This window comes from Perognathus longimembris, chromosome 6 (genome assembly GCF_023159225.1).
Source record: "Perognathus longimembris pacificus isolate PPM17 chromosome 6, ASM2315922v1, whole genome shotgun sequence".
Lineage (NCBI taxonomy): Eukaryota > Metazoa > Chordata > Mammalia > Rodentia > Heteromyidae > Perognathus > Perognathus longimembris.
The window spans coordinates 70,448,188-70,474,801 of record NC_063166.1 but is presented as its reverse complement, the minus strand read 5'-3'; the positions used below and the strand labels follow the sequence as shown (position 1 = coordinate 70,474,801).

General features: G+C 49.2%; 2 protein-coding genes across 6 annotated transcripts in view; one reads left to right on the top strand and one right to left on the bottom strand.

Moving 5' to 3' along the window:
• Positions 1-11,906, top strand: part of Samhd1 (SAM and HD domain containing deoxynucleoside triphosphate triphosphohydrolase 1) — a 42,422-nt gene extending 30,516 nt beyond the window's left edge. The window contains exons 12-16 of one of the 3 annotated variants that reach the window (XM_048349140.1): positions 1,848-1,987; positions 2,959-3,054; positions 5,217-5,321; positions 6,027-6,164; positions 11,767-11,906. In XM_048349140.1, the coding sequence (XP_048205097.1) occupies positions 1,848-1,987; positions 2,959-3,054; positions 5,217-5,321; positions 6,027-6,164; positions 11,767-11,859 (572 nt within the window). In that variant the 3' untranslated portion in view covers positions 11,860-11,906. Of the gene's footprint in view, positions 1-1,847; positions 1,988-2,958; positions 3,055-5,216; positions 5,322-6,026; positions 6,165-7,585; positions 8,141-8,881; positions 9,216-11,766 lie in introns of those variants that run through there. The other 2 variants (XM_048349139.1, XM_048349141.1) reach the window with 2 other exon arrangements.
• Positions 11,828-25,235, bottom strand: Tldc2 (TBC/LysM-associated domain containing 2). 3 transcript variants are annotated; one of them, XM_048349151.1, is made up of 7 exons: positions 25,150-25,235; positions 21,744-21,803; positions 20,138-20,308; positions 19,438-19,590; positions 14,130-14,225; positions 12,822-12,895; positions 11,828-11,963 (listed from the first exon to the last, which is right to left on the bottom strand). In XM_048349151.1, exons 2-7 carry the CDS (start codon positions 21,774-21,776, stop codon positions 11,828-11,830), a joined length of 663 nt encoding a protein of 220 aa, XP_048205108.1. In that variant the 5' UTR covers positions 21,777-21,803; positions 25,150-25,235. The 3 variants fall into 3 exon arrangements, with proteins under 3 accessions (XP_048205108.1, XP_048205107.1, XP_048205109.1); XM_048349150.1 differs by lacking the exon at positions 25,150-25,235 and adding an exon at positions 25,038-25,139; XM_048349152.1 differs by lacking the exon at positions 25,150-25,235 and adding an exon at positions 25,038-25,121 and having other exon boundaries at positions 20,138-20,326.
• Between the last annotated feature and the right edge of the window lie 1,379 nt (positions 25,236-26,614).

The window sequence follows — 26,614 nt, the reverse complement described above, 5'->3', positions numbered from 1 at the left end:
GCTTGAACTCAGGGCCTGGACACTGTCCCTGAACTTTTGTGCTTAAGGTTAACACACTACCGCTTTGAGCCACAGCTACACTTCCAGTTTTCTGGTGGCTAATTAGAGGTAAGAATCTCATGGACTTTGCTGCTCAGGCTGACTTTGAACCTCAATTATCAGATCTCAACCTACTGAGTAGCTAGGAATACAGGTGTAAGCCATCAGCACCTGGTTCTGATCCTACTTTGGATTGTACCATTTAAACTCTCTCTGACTCTCTGCAGGTCCTAGACAGGACAGTGGGCGGTGTTTGCCCTCTGTTCCAGTGCACAGGAGAGCAGGAAGATGCCTTTCCCACTGTCATTAGATATAAGGATCCTGTCTTTCTTACATAGTCTTCTGAGCAAGTTGGTAATCCTTACTGTCCTTAACTACCTGACTTCAAGGAATAGAAACCAAAGGCCCCTTCATTACCTTTGTGGCTTTCCCAAAAGTTAGCTCACATTATATTTGTTTAAAAACCTCAGTGCCCTGGGCTGAAAATGTGGCTTAGTGGTAGAGTGCTTGCCTAGCAGGCATGAAGCCCTGGGTTCAATTCCTCAGTACCCCATAAACAGAAAAGGCTGGAAGTGGCACTGTGGTTCAAGAGCAAGAGTGCTAGCCTTGAGCAAAAGAAGTGCAGGGACAGTGCCCAGGCCCTGAGTTCAAGTCCCAGGACTGGCAAAAAAACAAAGAAAAAAACCAACCTGATGTCCTTTATTTTTAAATGTTTCCTACATCTTGAGGGAAGTATTAAAAATACACAGCAGTGTTGGTAATTTTTACAATGAATATGTATGTATGCACTACCCAAATCCTAGCATTTACTAGACTTGCTTTTATCAAATATCACTTCACATCCTCATCCATTTGTGTTAATCCATATAAATATATATTCTTTTTGGTGGTACTGGGATTTGAACTCACATTATATCCCAACAGAAATAAGTGCTGTTTGTCTTTTCTAAACTTTTATGTCCATGGAACTGTTCCATGTTCATTTCCTTTCTCCCAGCATTGTATCTTTCCAAGTCATCCAGTTGTATGCATGATTATTTGTTCTTTTCTACTGTTCACTAGTGCTCATCACATGAAGATGCCATGATTTGTTTGTTGTTTGCTTCCTAAAATCCTTGTTTCTGGATGCACTTCTTGTTTTCTTGTTTTGTAGTTTTGGGGATTCAAAGACTCTAGCACTATGCTCTACCTCTCAGTACTGAGCATAACTCTCTTGGGCTGGTATGGGGTAACATTGATGGTTTGGTGGTACTAGGTGGACTGAGAGCTGTGTTTTATTTTCAAGCTTTCTACCACTCTCTACCCCCAGCCCTCTATGCTTTCATAAGCATTGCAGATATCATCTACTGGTTTAGGTTTTCAGTCTCCCTCTAGTGCCTGCCCATCCCCAGTAGAGTGGATGGATGACAGTCATCAACTCTCTTGTAGTTTTAGTTCATATCTATCCTTCCTCAGGCACTAGTTTGCCTTGAGGGAAATCCAAGATATCCATTGGAAAATATTTTTAAAGGTTTTTCTCATTTCTCATATACACACATTGTGTATATGTGTGTGTTTAATTTTTTATTGTTATTATAAAGGTGATGTACAGGGGATTACAGTAACATAAGTCAGGTACATTTCTTTTTGGACAATATCCCCCTTCTCAGTTTCCCAGTTGTATGTCTATTTAAATTACATTGTTAAGATTACAATGTGCCTGCATTTATGAGCTGCTTCTTGAAACCACTTCAGTAATATAGAAATATGTATGTCATTAATTCTTATATTTTCATTTTAATATGCCTGAAATTTCATCCAATTGGCAGATCACATTTTCCTGGAGATTTTATACTCTTCTGACCCCAGATTGAGCGCTGCACGAGAGATTTTGAAAAAGATCGAATGCCGTAATTTATACAAGTATGTGGGTGAGACCCAGCCCGGGGGAAAAGAAAAGATCCAAAGGGTGAGTTGATTTCTCTGGGTTCTTCCTGGCAGTGCGAGGCTACCACAATCTCTAACCTCCAAGGGATGCATCACAGAGTTCTACCAGGGCTTATCCTCACCTCATCTTTGCAGCCCTGCCATCCTCACAGGCCTGTTTTCTAGGTGAGGACTGTAGCCTGAGTGAGATGCACTAATTTGTTCATGGAAGACATCCATCAGGTGTAACTGACCCGTTGCAGGGCCCTCAAAGTAAGGTGCCTGAATGAGTGCAGCTGAGACTTTGAGGACCTGGTTTAACTACACTTGGCCTTGAACAATGTGGGATCTAGGGACACTGACCCATGTAACCAAAACCTGACCTGCAACTTTTGACAATGCTCCTCCCCCCCACTCCTTTATTAATAGCTGGCTATTGTCCAGAAGGCTTTACTGAGAACATGCAAATTCCTGTATATTATATCTGGTGGAAATACAGGACCGGGAGAGATCCCTTCGCGCTACGATAAGCAGACAGAGCACATACCCAGGGATGGTTAGTGTCCCAGAGCATTTTGTGGGTGCTTACGACACTTGGGCTCATTGTGACAGCCATAGGAGGGCCACAGCATTATCCCTGTCTTCAGCAGTGGGAATTTCCTTCTGTGTTTATTTTGCTCAACTTCAAATGATGTCATGTTAGGTGTGTGTGTGTGTGTGTGTGTGTGTGTGTGTGTGTGTGTGTGTGTGTGTGTACACACACATCCTCTGGCTTGTGGAAAGTTTCTCTATTTGTCAGAAAGCGATAGCAAATAGCTAACACCCTACCTCATAACAATTGGGTGTTACACTTTAACTTCATCCTATTGCACTAATAGCTTAGTGCCAGGTTTCCTTTTGAAATGTGTGGATTGTTTTATGCTGATTGTTTGGAGGATGGAAGTGTTAGGAACTGTAGAAGGGTAACAGCTGGCACAGCCCTCACCCTAACATGAGGACTCTCCTCCTTTCTAGGAAGACTACGAACATCTTCCAGAAGAGGTTGCCTGTGCAAAACCTAATGAAGTGCTCCTGGAGGTCGAGCTGAAGGCGGAAGACTTCATAGTGGATGTGAGTAGTGAGTCCCAGAACAGACAATGTGAAAAGGAATGTAAGACAGAACCTCCTCCCCTGGCACAGAAGAAGTCCTTCATTATAAACCCTCTATACACCACAGATAGGAGGAGGAAAGGTAAACCCCTGTAGTCTTGAGAAAAGCAGCATTACTTATCACTTTTTAATTATCTCTGATTGTTTGCTAGTATGTATAATATAATTGTGGCCCTGTGATTTATAGAACATTTTATTTTTATTTTATTTTATTATTATTATTTTTTGGCCAGTCCTGGGGCTTGGACTCAGGGCCTGAGCACTGTCCCTGGCTTCTTTTTGCTCAAGGCTAGTACTCTGCCACTTGAGCCACAGCGCCACTTCTGGCCATTTTCTGCATATGTGGTGCTGGGGAATTGAACCCAGGGCCTCATGTATATGAGACAAGCACTCTTGCCACTAGGCCATATCCCCAGCCCTTATAGAACATTTTACATTTTGATTTTTTTTTTTTTTGCCAGTCCTGGGGCTTGAACTCAGGGTTTGAACACTGTCCCTGGCTTTATTTTTCTCAAGGCTAGCACTCTACCACTTGGGCCACAGCACTACTTCTGGGTTTTTCTATATATGGGGTGCTGAGGAATCGTACCCAGGGTTTCATGTATACAAGGCAATTACACTACCACTAGGCCATATTCCCAGCCCTCTTGGTTCCTATTTTTATAGAGGCTGCAAATATTTTCTTACAGCCTTTTTGTTGGAAGGTGGTATTGAACTCAGAACTCAGGTCCTTGTGCTTGCTAGGCAGATGCTCTACCACTTGAGCCAAAGCCCCAACCCTTTTGCACCCTTATGAGAAGGCCAACAGCTTTCTTATATTTTCTCTTGTTTTGTCATATGAAATTATTCTTAGATTTTTACTCCTCTCAAGTCTTAAGACAGTGTTCCCCTTGGACATTTTCTCTACAGGCCTATGCTTTGTCCCTTTCTTTTAACAACTTTTTGGATGAAAGGTGATCTCTTCATAGCTGTCTTTGGCCAAAGGCCAAATGCTACCTGAAAGGCTACCTGCTTACCTGGCAGGCATTGGAGTTCCTTGGACCTTCAAGACATTCTGCTGTCTTTACAGTTCTATCTTAATTTCCTTCCAGCTAATTTAGATTTTAATTGTTCATTCTGCCAAATAAATTGTATGTCCTAAGTCAAAGCATCTGTAGGGTGGGGTTGAAGGACTAGAATTGTTTTGTCTTGTTTTCCGATCGTAGGCCTTGAACTCATGGCCTGGGCTCTGTCACTGAGCCTCTCTGTGCTCACGGCTAGCACTTTACCACTTGAGCCACAGCACCACTTCCAGATTTTTCTGTTTATTTGGAACTGAGGGATTGAACCCAGGGCTTTATACATGGTAGGCAAACATTCTACCACTAAGCCATATTACTGGCCCTTTGAACTGCATTTTAAAGTTGAGTCTCTGCCATGCACTGGTGGCTCACATCTGTAGTCCTAGCTTCTCAGGAGGCTGAGATATGAGGATCACGGTTCAAAGCCGGCCTGGGAAGGAGTCCGTGAGAATCTTATCTCCAATAAACTATTAAGAAAAGGCTGGAAAACGTGGCACTGTACCTCAAGTGGAGCGTGCTAGCCTTGAGTAAAACAAGTTTAGGGACAGCGTCAAAGCCCAGAGTTTAAGCTCCAGAATCGGCCACAAAAAAAAAAAAAAAGTTGTGTCTCCGATGTCAACCAGTGTGTAACGTATTGTATGTGTTGATTTACTCAATTTAGACACAAATACATTCCCCTTCTCCTCCAATTTCTAAACCAAAATCCCACAGATGGTCATGCACAGAGCTATTGTGTTTCCATAATCAGATATTCCACTGAGGGCCCTGCTCATTTCTTGTGGTGCCCTTTATACCCTCAGTCTATTTTCATGGTTGTCTGGTGACTCCTTACAAATTACTTTCATTGGGCTGGGAATATGACCTAGTGGTAAAGTGCTCGCCTCGTATACATGAAGCTCTGGGTTCGATTCCTCAGCACCACATATATAGAAAAAAGCCAGAAGTGGCGCTGTGGCTCAAGAGGTAGAGCAAAAAGAAGCCAGGGATAGTGCTCAGGCCCTGAGTCCATGCCCCAGGACTGGCAACAAAAACAAAGCAAATAAACAAATTACTTTCATTAAGGTTATCAACATGGACTATGGGATGAAAGACAAGAATCCGATTGATCATGTTCACTTCTATGGCAAGAGGGACCCCCGAACAGCAATCAAGATTTCTAAAAAGCAGGTGACTACTTAGGGAAAGTAAATGTATCTAGTGCTATATGTCTCACAAATCTTTATAGTAAGTTTGTGGAGCCACTGTGTATAGTTTTAGAAAAGCATGTTTTACCAGGCATGGTGTTGTACATCTCTAACCCCAGCACTTAGGAAGCTGAGGCAGAAAGGTCGACAGTTATAAGGCCAACCTAGGCTACCTGGTCTGTGTCTGGGGGTTGGTAGTATATTTTTAAAAATGAAAGTGTGTGTGTGTGTGTGTGTGTGTGTGTGTGTGTGTGTGTGTATTAAACCATCTTAATATCCAGGTTTCCCTGTTTGCTACACATAAATGAAAATGCAGTGTTTGTGTTGGAGGCCTGGTGAGAGGTCGGTGCAGGGCAGTTGATGCCACGCAAATACAGATATCTATTTACACATCTTCTGTTTGAGTCTATGTGTGTGTAGGGAGGGTGTATTTAGAATATAAGACAGGTAATTTTATTGATATAATACTGTTAACGTTATTTTGCAATGTGACAGTTAGCTTGGATGTTTGTCTTTGATTATCATTGGAATAAAGTGCTGGGGGTTGAACCCAGGGCCTTGCACATGCTAGGTAAGGTGTTGCTGCTCTAAATACAACATTGACACTGTTTGCTCAGGAGCCAGCAGAGCAGCTGACACCTCCTGACATGTGCATTGGAGGTGACAATGAAACTTCTCTTTTGGAAAGGTCTCACGCTTCCTGCCAGAGACATTTGCAGAGCAGCTGATTCGTGTGTACTGTAAGAAGACAGATGAAAAGAGTCTGTTTGCTGCTACACAACAGTTTGTCCAGTGGTGCAAAGTCCGAGACTTCACCAAGCCACCGGTAGGTGGCCTCTTACCATACTGTGCTTTTGCTGTTGGTGATGGTCATGGGGCTTGAACTTGGGGCTTGGCTGCTGTCCCTAAGCTCTTTTGTTCTAAAGGTTAGCTCGCCATCACCTTGAGCCCAAGCTCTACTTCAGGTTTTCTGGTGTTGAATTGGAGATAAGAGTCATGGACTTTTCTGCCCGAGTTGGCTTTGAACCACAATCCTTAGATCTCAGCCTCCTGAGTAGCTAGGATTGCAGGCATGAGCCATCAGTGCCCGGCTTTATTTTATTTTATTGGGCTGGGAATATGGCCTAGTGGCAAGAGTGCTTGCCTCATATACATGAAGCCCTAGGTTCGATTCCTCAGCACCACATAAATAGAAAAGGCCAGAAGTGGCACTGTGGCTCAAGTTGGCAAAGTGCCAGCCTTGAGCAAAAAGAAGCCAGGGACAGTGCTCAGGCCCTGAGTTCAAGCCCCAGGACTGGCAAGGATAAAAAAAGTGCTTGCCTTGTATTTTATTTTTTCAAGGAGAAGCCATAAGGACTCTTTTCTGTTGACTGAAAAGTTCTCATTTAAATTTTTAGTGAGTTAGGCATGGTGGCCTCTACCTATAATCCTAGCTACTCAGGGGAAAATCAAGGTTACAGGCCAAATTGGGCAAAAAGTTAGCAAGACTCTGTCTCAACAAATAAGCTACTTGGGGAGGCAGAGTTAGGAAGATTAGAGTCCAGTGCTTGGCACCGGCAAGGACAGGAGACCTTACCCGCAAACAACTCTACCACTTGAGCAGTATCCCCAATCCCATTTTTTTGCTTTAGTTGTTTTTTACAAAGTGCCTTGTATTTTCACTGGGTCAGTCTTGGACCTCAGTTCTCCTACCTATGCTTCCCATAAAGCTGGGATGACAGGCACAAGCTGACATGCCTAGCTTATTGGTTGAGATGGAGTTTTGATCCTTTTGCTATCCAGGCTGGCCTCAAACCATGTTGTCAATCACTGCCTCCCAAGTAGTTGGGATGACATTCGTGAGCCAGTTCGCCCAGCTAGAGTTGCCTGTTTTCCCCTGTGCATCTGGCACTAAAGGGAATAAAGCAAAGAGTTCCATGTGCCAGAGTAGCTCAGTGAGTCTCTACATTAGCAAGTTACAGAGGCATGAAATGGGTTGGTTCTTGAAGATTCCAGGGGCCTGCTCGCTGCAGGCAAAGCCTCATAAAGGAGGAGCCTCTCTCCTGGGAGGTGGGCCCGGTTAGGCTGGGTAGAGAAGGACAGATGAGCGTGGTAGCGGGGTCTCATTGCATGTGAGCAAGCTGAGAGTGAGAATACCAAATGAAGCCTGTCTGGCCAGAGTGAAACATGCCTGTTGTTGAGTGGTAAGAAGGTGAGAGGAATATACTAGATTGTAGAAAACCTTGGCTATTTTTTTCTTGCATACAGTGGGGAGGAGTCACTGAGTATTTAAGACCTGCCATGCTGCTGTAATTATGAGCACGCATGCATGCTGCTGGATGAGTCCGTGGGAGTAAGGAGGTATGTCTACCTCAACCAGAGTGGCCCCAGAAAGCAAACCATTGACACCTCCGGCTGCAGATGTCCCGGCACTGGGAGAGGCTTTTCCTGGGGATGGGAGTAGACACTACTAGAGCACTTGCATGCCTTGCACCTAGGTACATCCACTCATCGAGTTTTTGTTGTTTTACCCTGTGTTAGGTACCAGGGATGGGACAGTACTGAAGGTGGACATAGTTCCTTAGTCCCAAGGGTCTCACTCTAATTGGGGATAAAAACACACAAATAGGCTATGGTCTCAGTAAAGTACCTCAGTGGGGCTGGGTACAGAGCTTTAGAGGAAGCTCTGGTCAGATTTGTTGTGCTGCAGGTGGTTGTCAGGATCTTTTGATGCCACAAAAGAGGCCAGGCTCAGGAAGGATGTTTGTTTATGTCAATACTGGGGTTTGAACTCAGGGCCTCACTCATGCCCCCAGCCCTTTTCTTCAATTCAGATAAGACCTTGCTTCTACCTTGAACTGCGATCCTCTTACCTGTGTCTCCCTCGAAAGCTCAGACCACAAGCACACAATACCGTACTTGCTTGCTTTGTTGACATGGGGGGGTCTTATTAACTTTTTGCCCAGGCTGGCCTCAAGCTGTGAACCTCTCTGTCCATGAACAACCTGAGCCAGGGGGATTCGGGTGTGAGCCACTAAACCTGGCCATCCCTTCCCTCCTTTTCATTGATATCTCATAGACCTGGGCCATTTCTTTCAGAAGTGATCAGGTAAGAGGCTAGGGATATGGCCTAGTGGCAAGAGTGTTTGCCTCATATACATGAAGCCCTGAGCTCCATTCCCCAGCACCACATATATAGAAAATGGCCAGAAGTGGCGCTGCGGCTCAAGTGGCAGAGTGCTAGCCTTGAGCAAAAAGAAGCCAGGGACAGTGCTTGGGCCCTGAGTCCAAGGCCCAGGACTGGCAAAAAAAAAAGGTGATCAGGTAAGAGAGAAGCTAGACTCTCAAGGGCAGCCTCCTTCTCAGGGTTGTGTTCCATGGAGGGGTGTCCAGCCAGTCAGCACCTCGAAGGTGCTGGTCTGCTGAGGCCTCACACCCAAGCACAGGGCATGCACGCATCATCCCGAGAATCCTGAGGGCCGACCCTGCACGAAACAGGTCTGCAGAGAGGAAGCTGGAGACCGGCTTTTGTCTATTCCCTGCTTTTCTCTCTCTTCCCCCTAGGATGGCGATATCGTAGCCCCACTCATAACACCTCACAAAAAGGAGTGGCGCTACCAGTCTTCAGAAGAAGCTCCCAAGTCCAGGGCCAAGCTTAACTTTTAAGATGGCTGAATGTCTGCAGTTGGTTATTCACAGTGAAGTTGGGGGATTTAATCACAGTTCTGCACACCTATTAAGCAGTGCTTTCTTATGTTGTATTTTGAGTGTATGAGTGTATATCTATGTTGATGGTAAGTGACTTTTATTCAAAGAAATGAAATACATACTAGGCAAATCTCACTACCCAGGCTATGGGAAGCCTTACCTTTTTAACATTAAAGCCTTTTCTCTCTTATTAATCTATTTTCTTAGAATAGTAACTTTTTTTTATCTACTCTGAACTCCTATGACAGATGATTGTTTTCTTTCTTTTTTGAATGTAAAAATTGAGACAAGGATACAAACTGAAATTCAAAGGTGCAATTCAAAGTCATGAACAGACCTTGTAAAAGAAAAACAAATTTTTGTTCCCCTAAAGAGGTGCCAGTCCCCCCAAGTGGGAGGGCTGGGGCTCCTCAACTGATATAAACACCAGTGAGCTCCCTGCCCCGTGAGCTGCCAGGGCTGGAGAGAAGCAGGTGCGGGCTGGGACTGGCCTCCAGCTCTCCGATGAGGGGACCTGATGGCTGAGGCCTCCTCCCTCGCCCCCTCCCCCACTGGAGAGTGAAACCCAGGGTCTCATGGATGCCACGCAAGTGCTCAACCACCGAGCTGCATCTGCAGCCCTGGCCTCTCTTCAATGGAGAATGAACCCCTTTTGAGGACAGCCCAGGGGCAAAGGGATACCTCCATGCAGGCTGTTCTCTGAGACCAAAAGGGATGGTTTCTTCCTTTCCCATCCTGCCTCTCACTGCTGCAGCCCAGGGGTCCTCCAGAGGCCTCCCTCCACCTGTTCTCCATGTCCACATGGGAAGCCTTGGGGCACCTCCCACCTGGAAATTATTTCTTTTTTTTTTTTTTTTTTTTGCTGCTTTTTTTCGGGTTTCAGAGCAGACTGGCTGCTTTTGCCAAGGCTGGTGACAGTCCCAGGGATCCGAGGTTGTCAGTGGGGGAGTGGCACTGCTTGTGCCCAGGCCACCCCGTTCCCAGCCCAGACATTCATCAAGTGATGCCCAGCCAGGCACTGGTGGCTCGCGCCTGTAATCCTAACTACTCAGGAGGCTGAGACCTGAGGATCATGGTTCAAAGCCAGCCCAGGCAGGAAAGTCCACAAGACTCTTATCTCCAATTAATCACCAGAAATGGATCCATGGTTTAAGTGTTAGAACACTAGCCTTGTGCACAAAAGCTCAGGGACAATTCCTTGGCCTGGCCCCAGCACACGCGCGCACACACACACACACACATACACACACACACACACACTAATGACATGTAGATTTGGAGCCAAAGCCGTGGTTGCCAGAGGATGCTCTGAACCCCATCATCTTAGTATTGAGGCTCCCTTGATGAGCCGCCTCCCTCTGACAGCTGACAGGAGTGAGGTGACAGCTAGAGCAAGTGGGGACAGATTTCCACACAGGCCACCGCTTCTCCTGCATGGTGCGGTTCTGCCCTGTCCACTCTAGGTGAAAGCATCATGCCTGCCATCTTGCATGACCACCCCCTCTGTCCATGGGCAGAGTCGAGGGCTGTGGTCATTCACAGCAGGGGTATTCAAGCCTCCTTTCCTCCCACCCTGCTGAGTGTGCAGGGGGAGCCGCTCTGTCAGGCGCCTCTTGGTGGGGGGAGGGGGACCACTGGTCTCCACCCTGCGCTCACACTCACAGTCAAGAATGTAATACTTCCCTGCTAAGATTGTTTGTTTTTAATTTCTGCCAGTCTTACCTTTCAATCATTGTGGTTTATTCTGGAATTTTGTAGTCCTCACGTTGCGTCTCTGTGCTTTCTAGAAGCATCTCTTTTTGTAACCATCTCTTGTCCTATATAAGGCTGCTGCACTTTTATGTTGTTTGTAACTGTTAAAATCATGAGACACGTGTGCCATTTACAAGGCTCAGTTTTTCTTATGGAACACCTTGACTGTGTAAAGACGGAGATTTTAGCAGCTCAGTCCCTGGTGTGGCGTTGTCACCCTGAGACTGTAACTAGAGCTGCAGATGGCAGCGACAGTGGCTTCAGGAATGCGTCTCCATCCTGAGCCCCTCCTCACTGTGCCTAGCCTGTCCCTTCTATGTGCAAAGGACCCCACACGGGCGCTTAGTGCCACGGCACTGTGGATGGCACTGAAGGGGCCCCACGCAGCCCGCGTGTGACAGCATTGACCTTGCAGCGGGAGGCAGACGCCCGCTTGCCAGGGAAGGTGGGGGCTCTGCTGTGCCTGAAAACACATCCTCCCTCCTTCACCTCCTGAGGCTCCATCTGCACAGTTCAGATTCTGAGCCCAAATGCTTTCAGAGCTTTTGCACAAAATCAAGTCACAGACCCGTGTACACGTGGCATGGATCCCTCCACGCCTCCATGTTCTAGAACACACAGCAGGGCAAGAGAAGGAATTATGTGGTTACTGTCTTTATTAAGTGAAAGTAATACCTAAAAAGTACAAAGTATAAGCGTGTGCACGTGTGTCTCTAGGGGAAATTGGAAAGATATACATGAAAATGTTAGTTTATGAGGGTCAAATTGTAGGCAGTTTTAAATTTCTCTAAGGATTTTCTACCAATAAACATGTATTCGTTGTCATATTCCTATAAAGACAATTTTCCTGAACGACTCCGTGCTTCTTTCACACTTCCCAAGTCACTCTCCAGAACAGGGCCTGGCCTGTGCCTGGCCTGTGCCTGGCCCAGGCCCGGGGCGCTGTCTGTCCTCAGTCAGCTCAAGGCTTCTTCACCGTCTTGTTTCAGATGAATGTGGCTGCTCCAGCAGGCAGGCCTGACCGCATCCCGGAGGCCGCCAGCGGGGCTGTCAGCTCAGAACCCAGGCCTCCAGCTCCTTGATGCAGAACTGCTCCTGCCGGGCCAGCACCTCATTGTTGAAGGTCGCACACGGGTGGCTTCCCCCACGGTACAAGTCTCCATCTAACCACAGCCCAAACCGGCCACTGAGGAGAAGAGGAAATCTTGTGGCTCCCACTCTGAGCAGCCCTGGGCCTCCGGTCAGGTAGCCCAGTTTTCACTAAGCCAGTTTATCCTCAATTTGGAGGACTCCATCGGTTGTGGAGTCAAAACCCAGTTTGGCAACATCTGGAACATACTAGTCCCCAAATTTCACAGAAAACCCAGGTGGGAATAGGAAGTGAGTCATTACCCCTCAGGAATGACCCCTCTCCCCGTGCCTCTCAGCAGAAGAATTCACAGGCAAGCACCTTTGCCCTCAGGGTATGGCTTAGTGTTCCTAGCTTTCAAGGTCATGCCAGGGATGAGAACAGACAGGTGTGTGTGTGTGTGTGTGTGTGTGTGTGTGCGCTGGTACTAGGGCTGGAACTCAGCCTGGGCACTGTCCCTGAGCTGCTTTTATCACAGCTAGTGCTTTACCAACTGAGCCACAGCTGCACTTCCAGCTTTTTTTTTTTTTTTTGCTGCTTAATTAGAAACAGGAGTCTCATAGACTTTTCTGCCCGAGCTGGTTTTGAACCACAATCCTTAGATCTCAGCCTCCTGAGTAGCTAAGATTTATAGGCACAAGCTGCTGGCACCTGGCTCCAGACTTTTTTTCCAACAGTCTGTATGCACAGAGGCCAAGCCAGGCAGATGCCTCCTCTAATGCACTGTGGAGGAGGGCCGTCAGGTTGCGTCTCTAGCCTCATCCCACCACATCAGTTCATACTAAGCTGATGCCAGCCATATATCATTTGAATAGGGAAGTTCGTGCAGCCCTAAAGGCAAACTGCCAGCCTCCCTTCCCACCCAGACCAGCCATACCCACTGAGGCTAAGACCCAGGAGGACAGAGACACGCACCTACCGCTGCCCATCATCAGTGAATCCAGGTCCCCTTTGACAAAGAACGAGTTGCTGCCAGTCCACTTGAAGACCTTGGGGTACAACAGAAAGGCTGTCACTGAGAGTAAAGTCCCTTGCAGTCTGACATCAAGCCACTAAGTGGCAGCATTGCACAAGGAACCGGGTCAGGGCCCCAGGGAGCAACAGGAAGGCTGGGCCCTTGAGATTTCCTTAGTCTCCTGGGAGCTCACAGCCCCTCCAGGGCCCTCTGGAAACCTTGGAGACTTCCGGCTTCCATAGCTGGAGAGAGGAGGAGAGTCCAGACCAGAAGCTGGGATGGATGCTGCCATTAAGTTCCCATCCCTCCCAGGACATTACACCAAGCCTGCAGGCCTCCAGTGCCAGCTCGAAGGATCTACCCAACTTCCATCATCTCTGTTCTGCCTGTCCAGTCCACCTTTGCCTGGGTCACAGCCTCCCAGCTGGCCTGGCTCCCACTGTCTCCATTGCCTATCTTCATATGGTGACACAAGTGACCGATCCCAACCCCAGGTCACTGTCTTCCTTCTCCCTAAGGCCTCCCATGGGGGATAAAAGCTAATCCTTACCAACCCCAGCACACCTGCCCTCACTCTCCTCCAACTTACTGAAGGCACTTTCAATTCCTGCCTCAGGACCTTTGCACTTACTGACACCCTCCACCCCCACCACTCAAGGCTACCTCTTACTTTTCAGTCCAAGTGTCACCCCAAAGAGATTTCTGAGTCTCCTTGTCTAATGAGTCTCTTCCTCTCCACCTTCAGGAGGCTCTTGGTCTGGGACTTGTCTCCCTCTCCCGGGATGTGTAGGAGCCCCTTACAGTCTATTTCACTGCCCCCCTCTGCCATCCACACCCCGTTCTCTGACACAATTCTCAAGCTGTCACTGTCCCAGGTGTTTGGCCTTGGGGGGACCTTTCCCCCATCGAGCCCCTCTTTTTCTCCTTCCCCTGGGGCTTCCTTTGCTCCTGTCCAGCCTGTGTTCTGTGGCCCTTGCCCCCTTCTGCCTCTGCTTACCCAGCCCAGTGGACGCTGGGACCCGGGCCCTCCTGGCCGAGGAGCTGTGGTGCAGATCTGGTGTGGGAATGGCCACCTTGGAACTCACAGGCCTGGCCCTTGTCCACCCCACCCCGCCCAGCTATCGGCTTCACCAGCACCCAAGGCTTCACGTCCCTGTACTTGGTAAGATGCCACTGGACACGGGAGGACCCTGTGCCTGGACCCAGCCCGCATCAGAGAAGAACGGCCTCTCCCCTCCTCAGCCCCGGCGGCAGCCCCCCCGCCTCACCTTCAACTGGGGGGAGAAGGTAAAGAGGAATGTCTCCCCGGTGCCGTAGAAGCCTTTGCTGAGCCGGAGCGTGGAGGAGGAGAAGGCGCCAAACATCTGCAAAGCACGGGCCATGTGGGTGGCTGGAAATCTCCTCCCAACCCGACCCCGGCCTCTGCCTCTGGCAGCCCCGCTCGCTCGCCTGGCCTCGTGATGTCCCTGCAGCCTGGAGAGCACCAGGGCCGGGCGAGGGGCAGGGACCCTCCAGGGGCCCTCACCCTCTCCTTTATTCTCAAACACCAAGCTACGATCGCTTTATACAAACAATCCTAGAAAATCTACAGGTAGACAAACAGGAAGACAGCCAAGCGTCCTCACAGCCCTTCCCCCTCTTGAAGATGACTTTTTATCATGGTCATGGGATTTGGACTCAAGGCCTCACAGTTGCTAGGCAGGCACTCTACCACTCATTGAGCCATGTGTCCCCCAAATTCAAGATGATTTCCTGTGGTATCTTGGCTACCTCCTCCATGAGAAAAGCCTTTTTTTTTTTTTTTGGCCAGTCCTAGGCCGTGAACTCAGGGCCTGAGCACTGTCCCTGGCTTCTTTTTTGCTCAAGGCTAGCACTCTGCCACTTGAGCCACAGCGCCACTTCTGGCTATTTTCTGTATATGTGGTGCTGAGGAATCAAACCCAGGGCCTCATGTATACAAGGCAAGCACTCTTGCCACTAGGCCATATTCCCAGCCCAAAAGCCATCTTTTCTGTTAAAGTGGTTTGCTTCAAATTTCCTGCTTTGGCTGGGTGCCAGCGGCTCACACCTATAATCCTACTCAGAACGCTGAGATCTGAGGATTGCAGTTCAAAGCCTGGGCAGGACAGTCCACGAAAGCCTTAGCTCCAATAAATCACAAAAAGCCACAAGTGGAGCTGTGGTACAAATGGTAGCGTACCAGCTGTGAGCGAAAGAAGCTCAGAAACAGCGCCCAGGCCCCTTCTTCCGTGCGGTGGCTTGGTTCTTTTGATTAACTGCTAAGACAATATCAGCAAGGAAAAGAAGAAATGCTCTTGGTTGAGGAAGAGTTTTTTTGTTGTTGTTTGTTTGTTTTGTTTTGGCCAGTCCTGGGCCTTGGACTCAGGGCCTAAGCACTGTCCCTGGCTTCTTCCCGCTCAAGGCTAGCACTCTGCCACTTGAGCCACAGCGCTCCTTCTGGCCATTTTCCATATATGTGGTGCTGGGGAATCGAACCCAGAGCTTCATGTGTAGGAGGCAAGCGCTCTTGCCACTAGGCCATACTCCCAGCCGAGGAAGAGTTTTTGAAGCATAAAGTCTTATTTTAAATGGTTATTGCAAAATGGGGTAGTAATTAAGACATACCTCAAATTGTTCTAGAGTAGATGTTTGTTTTGAGATTGCTCAAATAGTGTCAATCTTATCTCAAAGTTTGTTGGGCATTTTTTTCCTTTTGTTGGTCTTTCCTTTTGTTGGTTTTTTCCTTTGTTGGTCTGAACGCAGGGCCTACGCACTGCCCCTGAGCTTTTTGCACTCAAGGCTAGCACTCTACCACTTAAAGCCACAGCACCACTTCTGGTTTTCTGGTGGCTAATTGGAGATAAGAGTCTCAAGGACTTTGCTGCCCAGGTTGGCTTTGAATCTTGAACCGTGATCCTCAGATCCCAGCCTCCAGAGTAGCTAAGACTGTAGGCTTGAGCCTGGGGTGGCTGGTTTATTTCAGTCTTTCAGTAGTCACTTTATGTAAATACATCTTTCCCTCTTCAAACTAGCCAATCTGAGCAGACTGCTCTGGGCCAATCCAAGCAGAGGGGTGGAGCCTGCTGTATTAGGGATTAAAAAGGGATCAGCCTGCCTGCTCTGTGTGCTTGCTAGGCAGATTTTTGGCTGACAGTGCAACCCTTTGCAGAAGTAAAGTTTACCTTGCCAAGTTCCCTTCCAGTTGATGTCTTTCCTTTGGTGTCCATATTCTTACACAACACCCAACATCCCCAGCCATTTCTAACATCGTCTGGCATCCTAATGCCATTGTTGAGCTTTTCCCTCACTGAGATCCTCTGGAAACATCTGGGATTTTGTTTATGCCAGTACAGGGACTTGAACTCGGGACCACATGCTTTGTCTTTTCTTTCTTGCTCACAGCTGGTACTTCAGCCATCCCCTCTAATCTGGCTTTTTTGCTCGTTAAGTGAAGATGGAGCCTCTGGACTACTCTTCCTGGGATGGAAGTCATTCTCAGATTTCAGCCTCCTGATTAGCTTTGGATTATAGGCCTAAAACACTGCTGCTAAGCATGTTTTAGGAGCTGCTTCCTCACTTTTTTGTTTTTGTTTTGTTTTTACATTTTTTTTTCATCAATCATGGAGCTGGAACTCAAGGCCTGGGCGTTGTCTCTGAACTCTACCACTATGAGCCACAGCGCCACTTCCGGTTTTCTGGAGCTTAATTGTAGGTAAAAGTCTCATAGACTTTCCTACCCTGGCATGTTCCTCAGATCCAGGGCTAGGGTTACAGGGGTGAGCCATGGACAGCTTTGATTTGTTTGTTTGTGATAGAGTCTGGCTAAACAGCCCTGGCTAGCCTCAGATTCACTATCCTGTCTGAGCCTCCAGTGCTGGGGTTACAGGCATGCACCACACACCAGCTTCCCTCGTTTTTCTTTTTTCTTTTTTTTTTTGGCCAGTCCTGGGCCTTGGACTCAGGGCCTGAGCACTGTCCCTGGCTTCTTCCCGCTCAAGGCTAGCACTCTGCCACTTGAGCCACAGCGCCGCTTCTGGCCATTTTCTGTATATGTGGTGCTGGGGAATCGAACCTAGGGCCTCGTGTATCCGAGGCAGGCACTCTTGCCACTAGGCTATATCCCCAGCCCTCGTTTTTCTTGATCAATTTCAAACATATGGTTCAAAGCACAGGTTCACTGCAGGTGCACTCAGCAGCTGTAGAGGCTCGTGTTCTGTGCTGGCTCCCTCTATGCATTTCTCTGACCCATTTGAAGAGAAGCGGCAGATTTGAAGACCCTTCACCCCTGGACAGTTGAGCTCATTCTCTAATACAAGTACAGGAAGAACCACTATCACACCCTAACAGCACGTCCATGGTTTTGTCTAATTGTCAGCCCATTGTCATTTTCCCCAGCTATCCTGAGAATGCTATTCATACCCCGTGTTAAAGAGGAAAGCTAGCAAGCTAGGCCCTGGTGGCTCATGCCTGTCATCCTAGCCACTCAAGATCTGAGAGAGAAAAGCTAGGGATCTACATCAGGTTCCTTGACTGCTCCGTGTTTCACTAACTGGCTTAGCCATCTTCCCCTGTGGGATAATGGGCCTTGGATTGTAAATCACCATGATACACAGTGCCAAGCAGTGTAAGTGAGACCAGTGTGGGGCCTGAGGGACTGAGGAGAGGGCATCTGGGGGTGTGTTAGGAGACACTCCCTAGTGGTCAGCCCACTGAAGGGGCTCCCATGGAACAGTGACCTTCCAGGCCTCTTCTGTCAGCCTTTTATTTTTATTTTATTTTATTTATTTATTTTTTTTTTTGCCAGTCCTGGGCCTTGGACTCAGGGCCTGAGCACTGTCCCTGGCTTCTTCCCGCTCAAGGCTAGCACTCTGCCACTTGAGCCACAGCGCCCGCTTCTGGCCGTTTTCTGTATATGTGGTGCTGGGGAATCGAACCTAGGGCCTCGTGTATCCGAGGCAGGCACTCTTGCCACTAGGCTATATCCCCAGCCCCTCTGTCAGCCTTTTAAAACAGCACTGCTATCTCGGGGGTCCCTGCGCTCTCTCCCAATTCTAACATGATCCTTCCACACACTGCATTTGAAACCAGCTCCCCCTGCTTCTGCCCGGAGAGCCATGCCTGGGCTTTGGGCATCGCTGTCGTAAGATTTTTTTTTTTCTTCCAGTACTAGGGTTTGAACTCAAGATCTCAAATCTGGAGCTGTTCTAATACTCAAGCCATGGCCTCAGCCCTCAGAATTCCTCTTACAAAATATCGGAGCTGCCTGTGGCTGCCTCTGCCCATCTGCTTCCATTCTTGCCCACTCTGTTCTGTTCTCCCGCCAGTGGGGGCTGTTTTCAGAACACACACTGGTCCTTGAAGTGCAGATCACCTGCTTAAAATGCCACCATAAGAGCTGCGTGTATGGTACACACCTGTAATCCCAGCACTTGGGAGGCTGAAGCAGGAGGATCTTGAGTTCAAAGCCAGCCTAGGTTACATAGTAAGACTCTGACTAAAAAAAAAGAATTTTTTAAACCCACCACAAAACAAATGCACAAAAATCTTTCCAGGGCTGGGGATATGGCCTAGTGGCAAGAGCACTTGCCTCGTATACATGAGGCCCTGGGTTCAATTCCCCAGCACCACATATACAGAAAACGGCCACAGGTGGCGCTGTGGCTCAAGTGGCAGAGTGCTAGCCTTGAGCAAAAAGAAGCCAGGGACAGTGCTCAGGCCCTGAGTCCAAGCCCCAGGACTGGCCAAAAAAAAAAAAATCTTTCCAGAGTTCTTGTGCTTTCCAAAGGTAAGAAGGCAGGTTGCTTGTTTAGCATATGTTAGTTGTCCTGTCCACACACATGTAAACAACATATTCCAACCAAACTCACCCCTTCTGTCACCTCCTCCCCCTCATCTTCTTAAAACATTTTTAACAGGCTTCATTGTTTTACTTTTATAACACACACACACACACACACACACACACACACACACACACACACACACACCTCTATAGCACACGGCACCTGTAATCCTAGCTACTCAGGAGGCTGATATCTGAGGATCGTGGTTCAAAGCCAGCCTGGGAAGAAAAGTCCATGAGACTGTTATCTTCAATAAACTATTCAGGAAAAAAAAGAAAGGGAAGTGGCACTGTAGCTCAACTGGTAGAGCACTAGCCTTGAGCAGAAGAAGCTTAATGACAGCGTCCAGGCCAGAGTTCAAGCCCCACATGGACAAAACAAACAAAAACAAAAAACCGCTCTGTGATCCACATTCATCCTCATTCACTCTCTCCATCCCCCTTGCGAGCGCTAAGGATGCTGTTTTCCCTTTGTGCTAGCCTTTTGCTTTATGCTACACACACACACACACACACACACACACACACACACGCGCACACAGGCACACACACGCAGACCTCAGCTCCCATTGGCTGGGACACTATCTAGGTTGGTCATGAACCCGTGAATGGCACCAGGCTGCCAGCCCGGCAGCTCGGGGTGCCCGCCTGTTGGCTGTGAGGCCGCCTGTGGCCTCTGCCGTCCGTCCTCCCAGGCACCCTGGCTGGGAGCGCAGAGCTCCAGCCCGGCTCACCTGCCCATCCTGGTCCCTGAGCAGCAGCAGCACCGGCCCGCTGTGGCCCTCCATCTGCCGGTACAGGCTCTGAAGACTGAAACCGTCCCTCGATGTGCAGAAGACCAGGTTCCAGGGGCTGCCAACAAATCTTGGGGGTAGGTGGAGGCTGAGCTGGAGGCAAGGGTGGAGGTTAGTGAGGGGCTCGCCCTCCCACCCTCCTGCTGCACTTCTAGTGTCCAGAAGGCCTGGGGTCAAACAGGACCCCTCGGGCAGGGCAGGGGGCCTTGCCTGTGTCCAACAGCAATAGCCCATCTTACAGCTGAGGAAAACTGAGGCTCGGGAGGCAGCAAGGAAGGGGCGGAGCCAGGAATCCAACCCAGAGTTGGTCTCAGGACTCTCCCCTTGCTCACTGGCTTCCCAGAAGCCAGAAAATAGAAGGAATGCTGAACCCCTCTTCCCGGCTTCCACCCCTCCCCATACCCCAGCCCGGCTCTGGCTCTACACCCCCACCCCCAGGGCTCACTCTGTTCTCAAGCCTGGGGCCCAGCAGCAGAAGCCAGATGACAAGGCAGGAAAGGGAAGTCCATACAGGTGAGGACATTGGTCACGGGGACACTATGCTGGGGACAAAGCAACTATGATCCCCGTGTCCCTAGGTGTGGCTGGTGTAGGGAAGAGGCTTGGGGCTAAAGTCTCCACACATGGGCAGGGCCCGAACCTGCCTAATCTCTGAGGCTCCCAGGACCTGGCTGGTTTCTGTCAGCTGAGGTTCCATGGGGTCTGCCGGGCCAGGGCTGGGGGCTGCCTCTGCCTCCTTTTCCTCTTCCTCCTCCTCCTCCTCCTCCTCCTTGCCTTCTTCCCCGGGCAGCGCATCCTCCATGCAGGTGGGCTAGGAAAACACAGAGGCCTGGTGGGTTGGGAGACATGTTGGGACCTGGGGAAAACATCTCTCACATACACCCCACCCCAAAGTCTCTGGCAGCCTCTGCCCCTGCCCAGGCACCTGAAAGCCCAGCCCAAGCCTGGGTAGCTGCAAAGTGATCATGGCAGACAGGACTGCTGCCTGCTTTCTCCTAGCCACTACCAGCCCAAGAAAGGGGTGGGGAGGCACCTCCTCCTGGGGGCCCCACCCTGCCCCCACGCGTGCACCCCCACCCACAGGGCTGCTCTGGTGGGGGACTGGGCACTGATCACCTGCTGTCTGTGCCTATTTTCTCTGCACCTAGGTTCAGGTCCCAGGCGTCATGCTCTAAGCTGGGCACCAGGCCCCAGAGCTGCAGCCATGTGTCGGTATATGACGCACGGCATAAGGACAACAGCAATCCTGATAGGACAGTGCCCTGACTCTGTCATGCTCTATGACCAGGAGTGTTTGCAGTGCAGTTGCTCCTAATTCTCCCCCAGAATCCTAAACTGGGATTCTTTTGTTTTGCCAGTCCTGGGACTTGAACTCAGGGCCCAAGCACTGTCCCTAAGCCTCTTTTTACTCAAGGCTAGTGCTCTACCGCTGGGGCCACAACTCCATGTCTGGTTTCCTTTGGTTGTTGAGTGGAGAGATGAGTATCACAGACTTTCCTGCCTGGGCTGGTTTCGCACCATGACCCTCAGGCTCCTGAGTAGCTAGGATTACAGATGTGAGCCAGGATCCTGATTTCCCCGCCATACAGGGAAGCGCGGGGTGGCCTTCCCCAAGTGGAGCGTATATGTCATCAAAGGCAAGGCTGTGTGCAGTGTGTGTGTTCGGGTGAATTGTGTGCTGGTTTGAAATAGAGTTGTGTCGGCAAGTCTGTGTGGGGAGGTGCACACTTCAGGGTAAATCTGTGTGCTACTTGTGCATTTTGAGGAGGGGGTTGGTGTGTCAATATGTGTGTGTATCAGTGGGCACCAGTGCCATGTGGTCACTCACCTAAACTTCCACCGTGTATCAGGGTGTGTGTGTGTTCACAGGTGAGTGAGTACACATGAGTGTAGGCCTGCCCCTAATAACTTGAGGCCCCTCACAGAGAAGGAGGGAGCTCTCTGAGCAAGAGAAACACATAGGCGCCCCTTTCCTGGCCTCCTCTATTTCCTAGCCCAGACCTAAGAGGGGCCCTCCCTGTGGAACCCTCTGGAAGGACACAGTGGCTTGTCTCCCTCCCCCACACCCCAGCAGGAGCAAGTGGTCACTGCTGCAAACCCCAGGTTCCCCCTGGCCAACAGGGAGGGAACTTTGAAGGGCACAGCTCTCCCCTCCCACCTCCACCCTAGCCCATTTCCCTTCCTGCTAGAAATCGGGGCCTCCCCCACTTCCAGACCTCACCCCAGCTGCACCCCTTACTCCTTACCAGCCGAGTGTACTGCCAGCGGGTCCCTTTCATTCTCTCTACAGGAGCTGGTTCTCTGCCCTGTGGAAGGAAGTACAAGACCAGACCTGGGCCAGGCCCAGGGATGACAGGGAGGACCCTGGGCACACCCACTGGCTGGCACTGTGCCCACCCAGCCACCCTTTGCTCGCTCTCACCTGTCACCCCAGGCCAAGTGTCTGCTGGGCGGGGTGTGTGAGCCACTTGGCATGCAAGGCCTGGCTTGCTTTCCGTGTCTAGCACATGGGAGCCGCACACTGTAAATCTAGCTCTGATTTCTTGTCAACACCAGGTCCTGTGGCAGGCTGGCTCAGGGACTGAGGCTCTTGAGGAACATGCCTAAGGCCCAGAGTGGGGTTTAGGAATCTCTGGTTTCCAGTAGGACTGTGGATAAGCCCACTCACACTCTGGGCCTCAGTTTCCCCATGTGGGACATCTAACATGTCGGGCTAGATAATCTCAGTAGTCCTTCCAGGACTGATAAATTGGCAATCCAGGTCCCTCCCAAATTGATGAGTGAGTTGTTAGGGAAAGGGTGTGCCCAGACTAAAAGAACAGACCTCTTAGAAAGAAATATGGTAAAACATTACCAGGCACCAGTGGCTCACGCCTGTAATCCTAGCTGCTCAGGAGGCTGAGATCTGAGGATCACAGTTCAAAGCCAGCCAGGGAAGGAAAGTCCATGAAATTCTTATCTCCAATTAATCACCAGAAAACCAGTAGTGGTGCTGTGGTTCAAAGTGATAAGGGTGCTAGTCTTAAGCCAAAAAGCTCAGGGACAGCCCCCTACCCCCACCCCAGGACTTAAGTTCAAGCGCCAGGATTGACAAAAAAGAAAGATGGTACAAATAGACTATGGCGTATTATTCAACCTTCAAGAAAAATGAAATTCATATCATTTGCAGGAATAGAAAGTGGATGGAATTGGAGAACATAATCATGTTAAGCAAGATAAGCCAAGCTCAAAAAGTCAAATACATTTTTACTTGATTGCAGACTCTAGATTTTGAACATATATATATATATATATACATGTATATACGTGTGTGTATATATATGCTTATATATTCATACATATACATATATTCACAGAACTAGATTGTAACCATAGGGCAGTATGACAAAATTCACTGTGTCTGATGATGACGATGGCATAAGGAATTCTCACTGAAAGCTGTTAAACAGGGTGGGGGATGGGTGGGGAAAGAGAATTTTTCTGATCAAAATACAATTTAAAACGTGTGAAATTTCCATGGTGAAACCCCTTGGCACAGTTAATATACACTTTTTTTTTTTTTTTTTTTAATGGCAGGAGAGTAAAACTTGCTCTGTTGGGGACCAGGTTCCTGTGGGAGGTGGAGAGGAAAATGGAGGGAGCAAATGAGGGTGAACATGATCTAAGTAGTTTATATGCATGCATAAAAATAGAACATTGAACCTAGTTGAAATTATTTTAAGAAGGAGGAAGGATACTGGGGAGTGAGAGAAGGCTAATGGGATACATTGTATGCATGTTTAGAAAGAGCACAGTGAAACCTCCCATGTTCAACTAATCTCTTTTTTTTTTTTTTTTGACCAGTCCTGGGCCTTGGACTCAGGGCCTGAGCACTGCCCATGGCTTCCTTTTGCTCAAGGCTAGCACTCTGCCACTTGAGCCACAGTGCCAGGTCTGGCCATTTTCTATATATGTGGTGCTAGGGAATAGAACCCAGGGCTTCATATACGAGGCAAGCTCTCTTGCCACTAGGCCATATTCCCAGCCCCAACTAATCTCTTTTAAAACCTTTTTTAAGGGGCTGGGAATATAAACTAGTGGTAGAGTACTTGCCTCGTATACATGAGGCCCTGGGTTCGATTCCTCAGCACCACATATATAGAAAAAGCCAGAAGTGGTGCTGTGGCTCAAGTGGTAGAGTGGTATCCTTGAGCAAAAAGAAGCCAGGGGGGGAGGGGCTGGGGATATGGCCTAGTGGCAAGAGTGCTTGCCTCGTACACATGAGGCCCTGGGTTCAATTCCCCAGCATCACATATACAGAAAATGGCCAGAAGTGGCGCTGTGGCTCAAGTGGCAGAGTGCTAGCCTTGAGCAAGAAGCCAGGGACAGTGCTCAGGCCCTGAGTCCAAGCCCCAGGAGTGGCAAAAAAAAAAAAAAAAAAATTTAATAAAATAAAATAATAATAATAAATAAAATCTTTATAAAAAAAAACCTCCCTCCAGGGGAAAAAAAATTCGCAGTTTTTGGGACTGGAAATGTAGTTCAGTGGTAGAGCACTTGGCAGGCATGTGTAAGGTCCTGACTTTAACCCCCTAGCACCAAAAAAGAAATAAAGGAGGAAAAAAGGAAGGAGGGAAGGAAGGGAAGGAGGGAGAGAGAAAAGTGAGGGAGGAAGGAAGAGGAAGGAAGGAAGGAAAAAAAAAAGGACTTGGGGATGTGGCTCAAGTGGCAAAACACCAGTCTGAGAGCTCAACCGCCAGTGTGGGAAATAAAAGAATAAGTGAAAATAATGTCTGCAGGATTAGAATGTGAAGTAGGCCTCTGGTCCTCTATGGAGACACCACAGCCTGAGGTGGGCTGTTTAGTGCTAATTACTGTCTCCTCTACTCCCATCCCTACCCGGACTGCATCTTGAGAGAAGGGGGTGTGGTGAATTCCTGATGGGAGCCCTCAGTCTCCACTTGGACAGCCCAGGCTTATTTTTTTAATTAATTTACTTTATTGTGATCATAGAGGTGATATACAGAGGGATTATGATGAGATGAGTCAGATAATGAGTACATTTCCTTTCCTGCAGTGTCTTCTGTTCTTGGCTCTCTCCCAGTCCCTCCCTCCCGTCTCCACCCATGAGTTATATAGTTCACTTCATCAATGTCCAGTGAACTCCACTGCTGCACTTTTTCACCCTTTTCCCCTCGTTCTGTGCCCTCCCCCCCACCTGCCTGAGGAATACATGTGAATACACTATACATAAGGTAAAGTAGAAAGAACAATAGTCTTTTGTTTCTGTCTCTTGAAGTTGGTTTCAGTAAGTTTATTATTTTATGTGGACATGAAGAGGCACTTAGGCATTGCGCCTTTGTGCTGCGCTTTGGAGCATTCTCTTTCCATCTCACTGTGTGTGTGAGTATCTAGAATTCCGTGTAATTTGTCCTATCCCAGTGCATTTCAGATCGAATTCCCGCACATCAGAGAGAACATGCAGCAGGCCATGTTTGTAAGGTGGGGAGCTGAGAGGAGTGAGGGAAAGAGAGGAAGTATGGAGGAAGGAAGGAACTCACCGCACCCATCGCTGGGCCCTGGTGGCTCCTGCGATTCTCTAGGGGTTCTTTCCTCAGTGCACCTTCTTGGTCCCCTAGACAGCAGGACACACCGAGAACCGACCCTACCCACCTGGCCATCCACAGCAGCTTTTGTTCCCAACTCTTGTCCTCAGCAGATGGCTGGCTCCTCTGTGTGGCCCTGGCTCCCAGCCTTCTTCTGGCTCTTATACCTGCCCAGAGGCGGCGGAACCTGGCCCCGTGCCAGGTCAGTTCCAGCCCGGAGGAGTTGTCGGTGATTATCGCACACCAGAAACTCAAATCCCACAAGCACACACAAACACGACCTTGTTACCCCTCTGGTCCCCAGCTCTGTCTCCATCCATCCAAAGAGGTGAGGAGTACTTGGCTTCTTGACTCCTACCCGCACACCAGCGCTCAGGTACCACCTGCTGTCCACCATTGAGGTTGGACTATGTCGTGCCATGGGAAAGGGCCACAATGAGCTTCCCCATCCATCACACCTTGCTGCGGGGAGCCCCAGCTTGGGCCTGGCCCCACCAGCTTGGCTCATGCAGGAGGACGTCCATGGGATGGAAAGTCCAGGGGCTCGCTCCATTAGTGGGGGCTAAATCTCTGCTCCTGGCGCACAGTAGGACCTTGATGGCAGCTGTGTTTGAAGCTGCATGGGCCTTCCGTCAGCCCTACAGCAATTGGCCTCCAGGAAGTGGGGGGGGGGCCCACATTCACCTCCCCTCTTTACACAGCTGCCCCTGGTGGAGAGGACTTGTGTCCCTAGATAGCTAGCTCACGGCTGGCCAGGTGTCCTGGGACAATGTCCCCTCCAAGAAGTGGGGGGGTGCCCAACAGACTTGTATTATGGGGAAAGCAGGTCAGTGAAGGGCCCTGTTGTTACCACAAACACGGCTGTTGCAATGTCTGTTTGAGCTGTAAACGGCCAGGGGTCACACTCCTGGCCCCTTCCTGCTGCCCCTCTCTCCTCCCCCATGCCCCTCTCAACCCCATTTCCCCTACACTCAGTGCTACTACCTGACCATTGAGCGCTGAGAAGCCACACATATGTGTTTGCTTGGCTGTTTCCTTCTCTGTCCAGGAAAACTCAGCATGAGGCCTGGCCAGGAACACCATGGTGAGAGCTGCCGGGTGGGACTGCAGGCCCCAGCGGCCTGCTGCCCACTCCCTTGCCTTCCCCTCGCTCCTCATGCTGCCTCTTCAGAACCACCATAGTCTCCTCTAGGAAATTCTGGGGATCAAACCCAGGCCTTTGCTCATGCAATGGCAAGTGCTCTACCACTGAGCCACACTCACAGCCCTTTTTTTGAGAAAGAGTCCGGCTATGTAGCCCAGGCTGGCTTTGAACTGTAATCTTACTGCCTCAGCCTCCCCAAGTGCTGGGATTACAGGTGACACTCAGCATATCCAGGGAATAATTTAAGTGTCCAATGAAAGAGGAAACATAAGCCGTGGACATGGAAAAAAAATCTCTGATGTCCCTTTAAGTGAAGAAAGCAATATAAAATTATCTATGTAGCATGATTTCAGAAGTGTGAATCTGGAAAACTTCTGAGAAAGGTGAC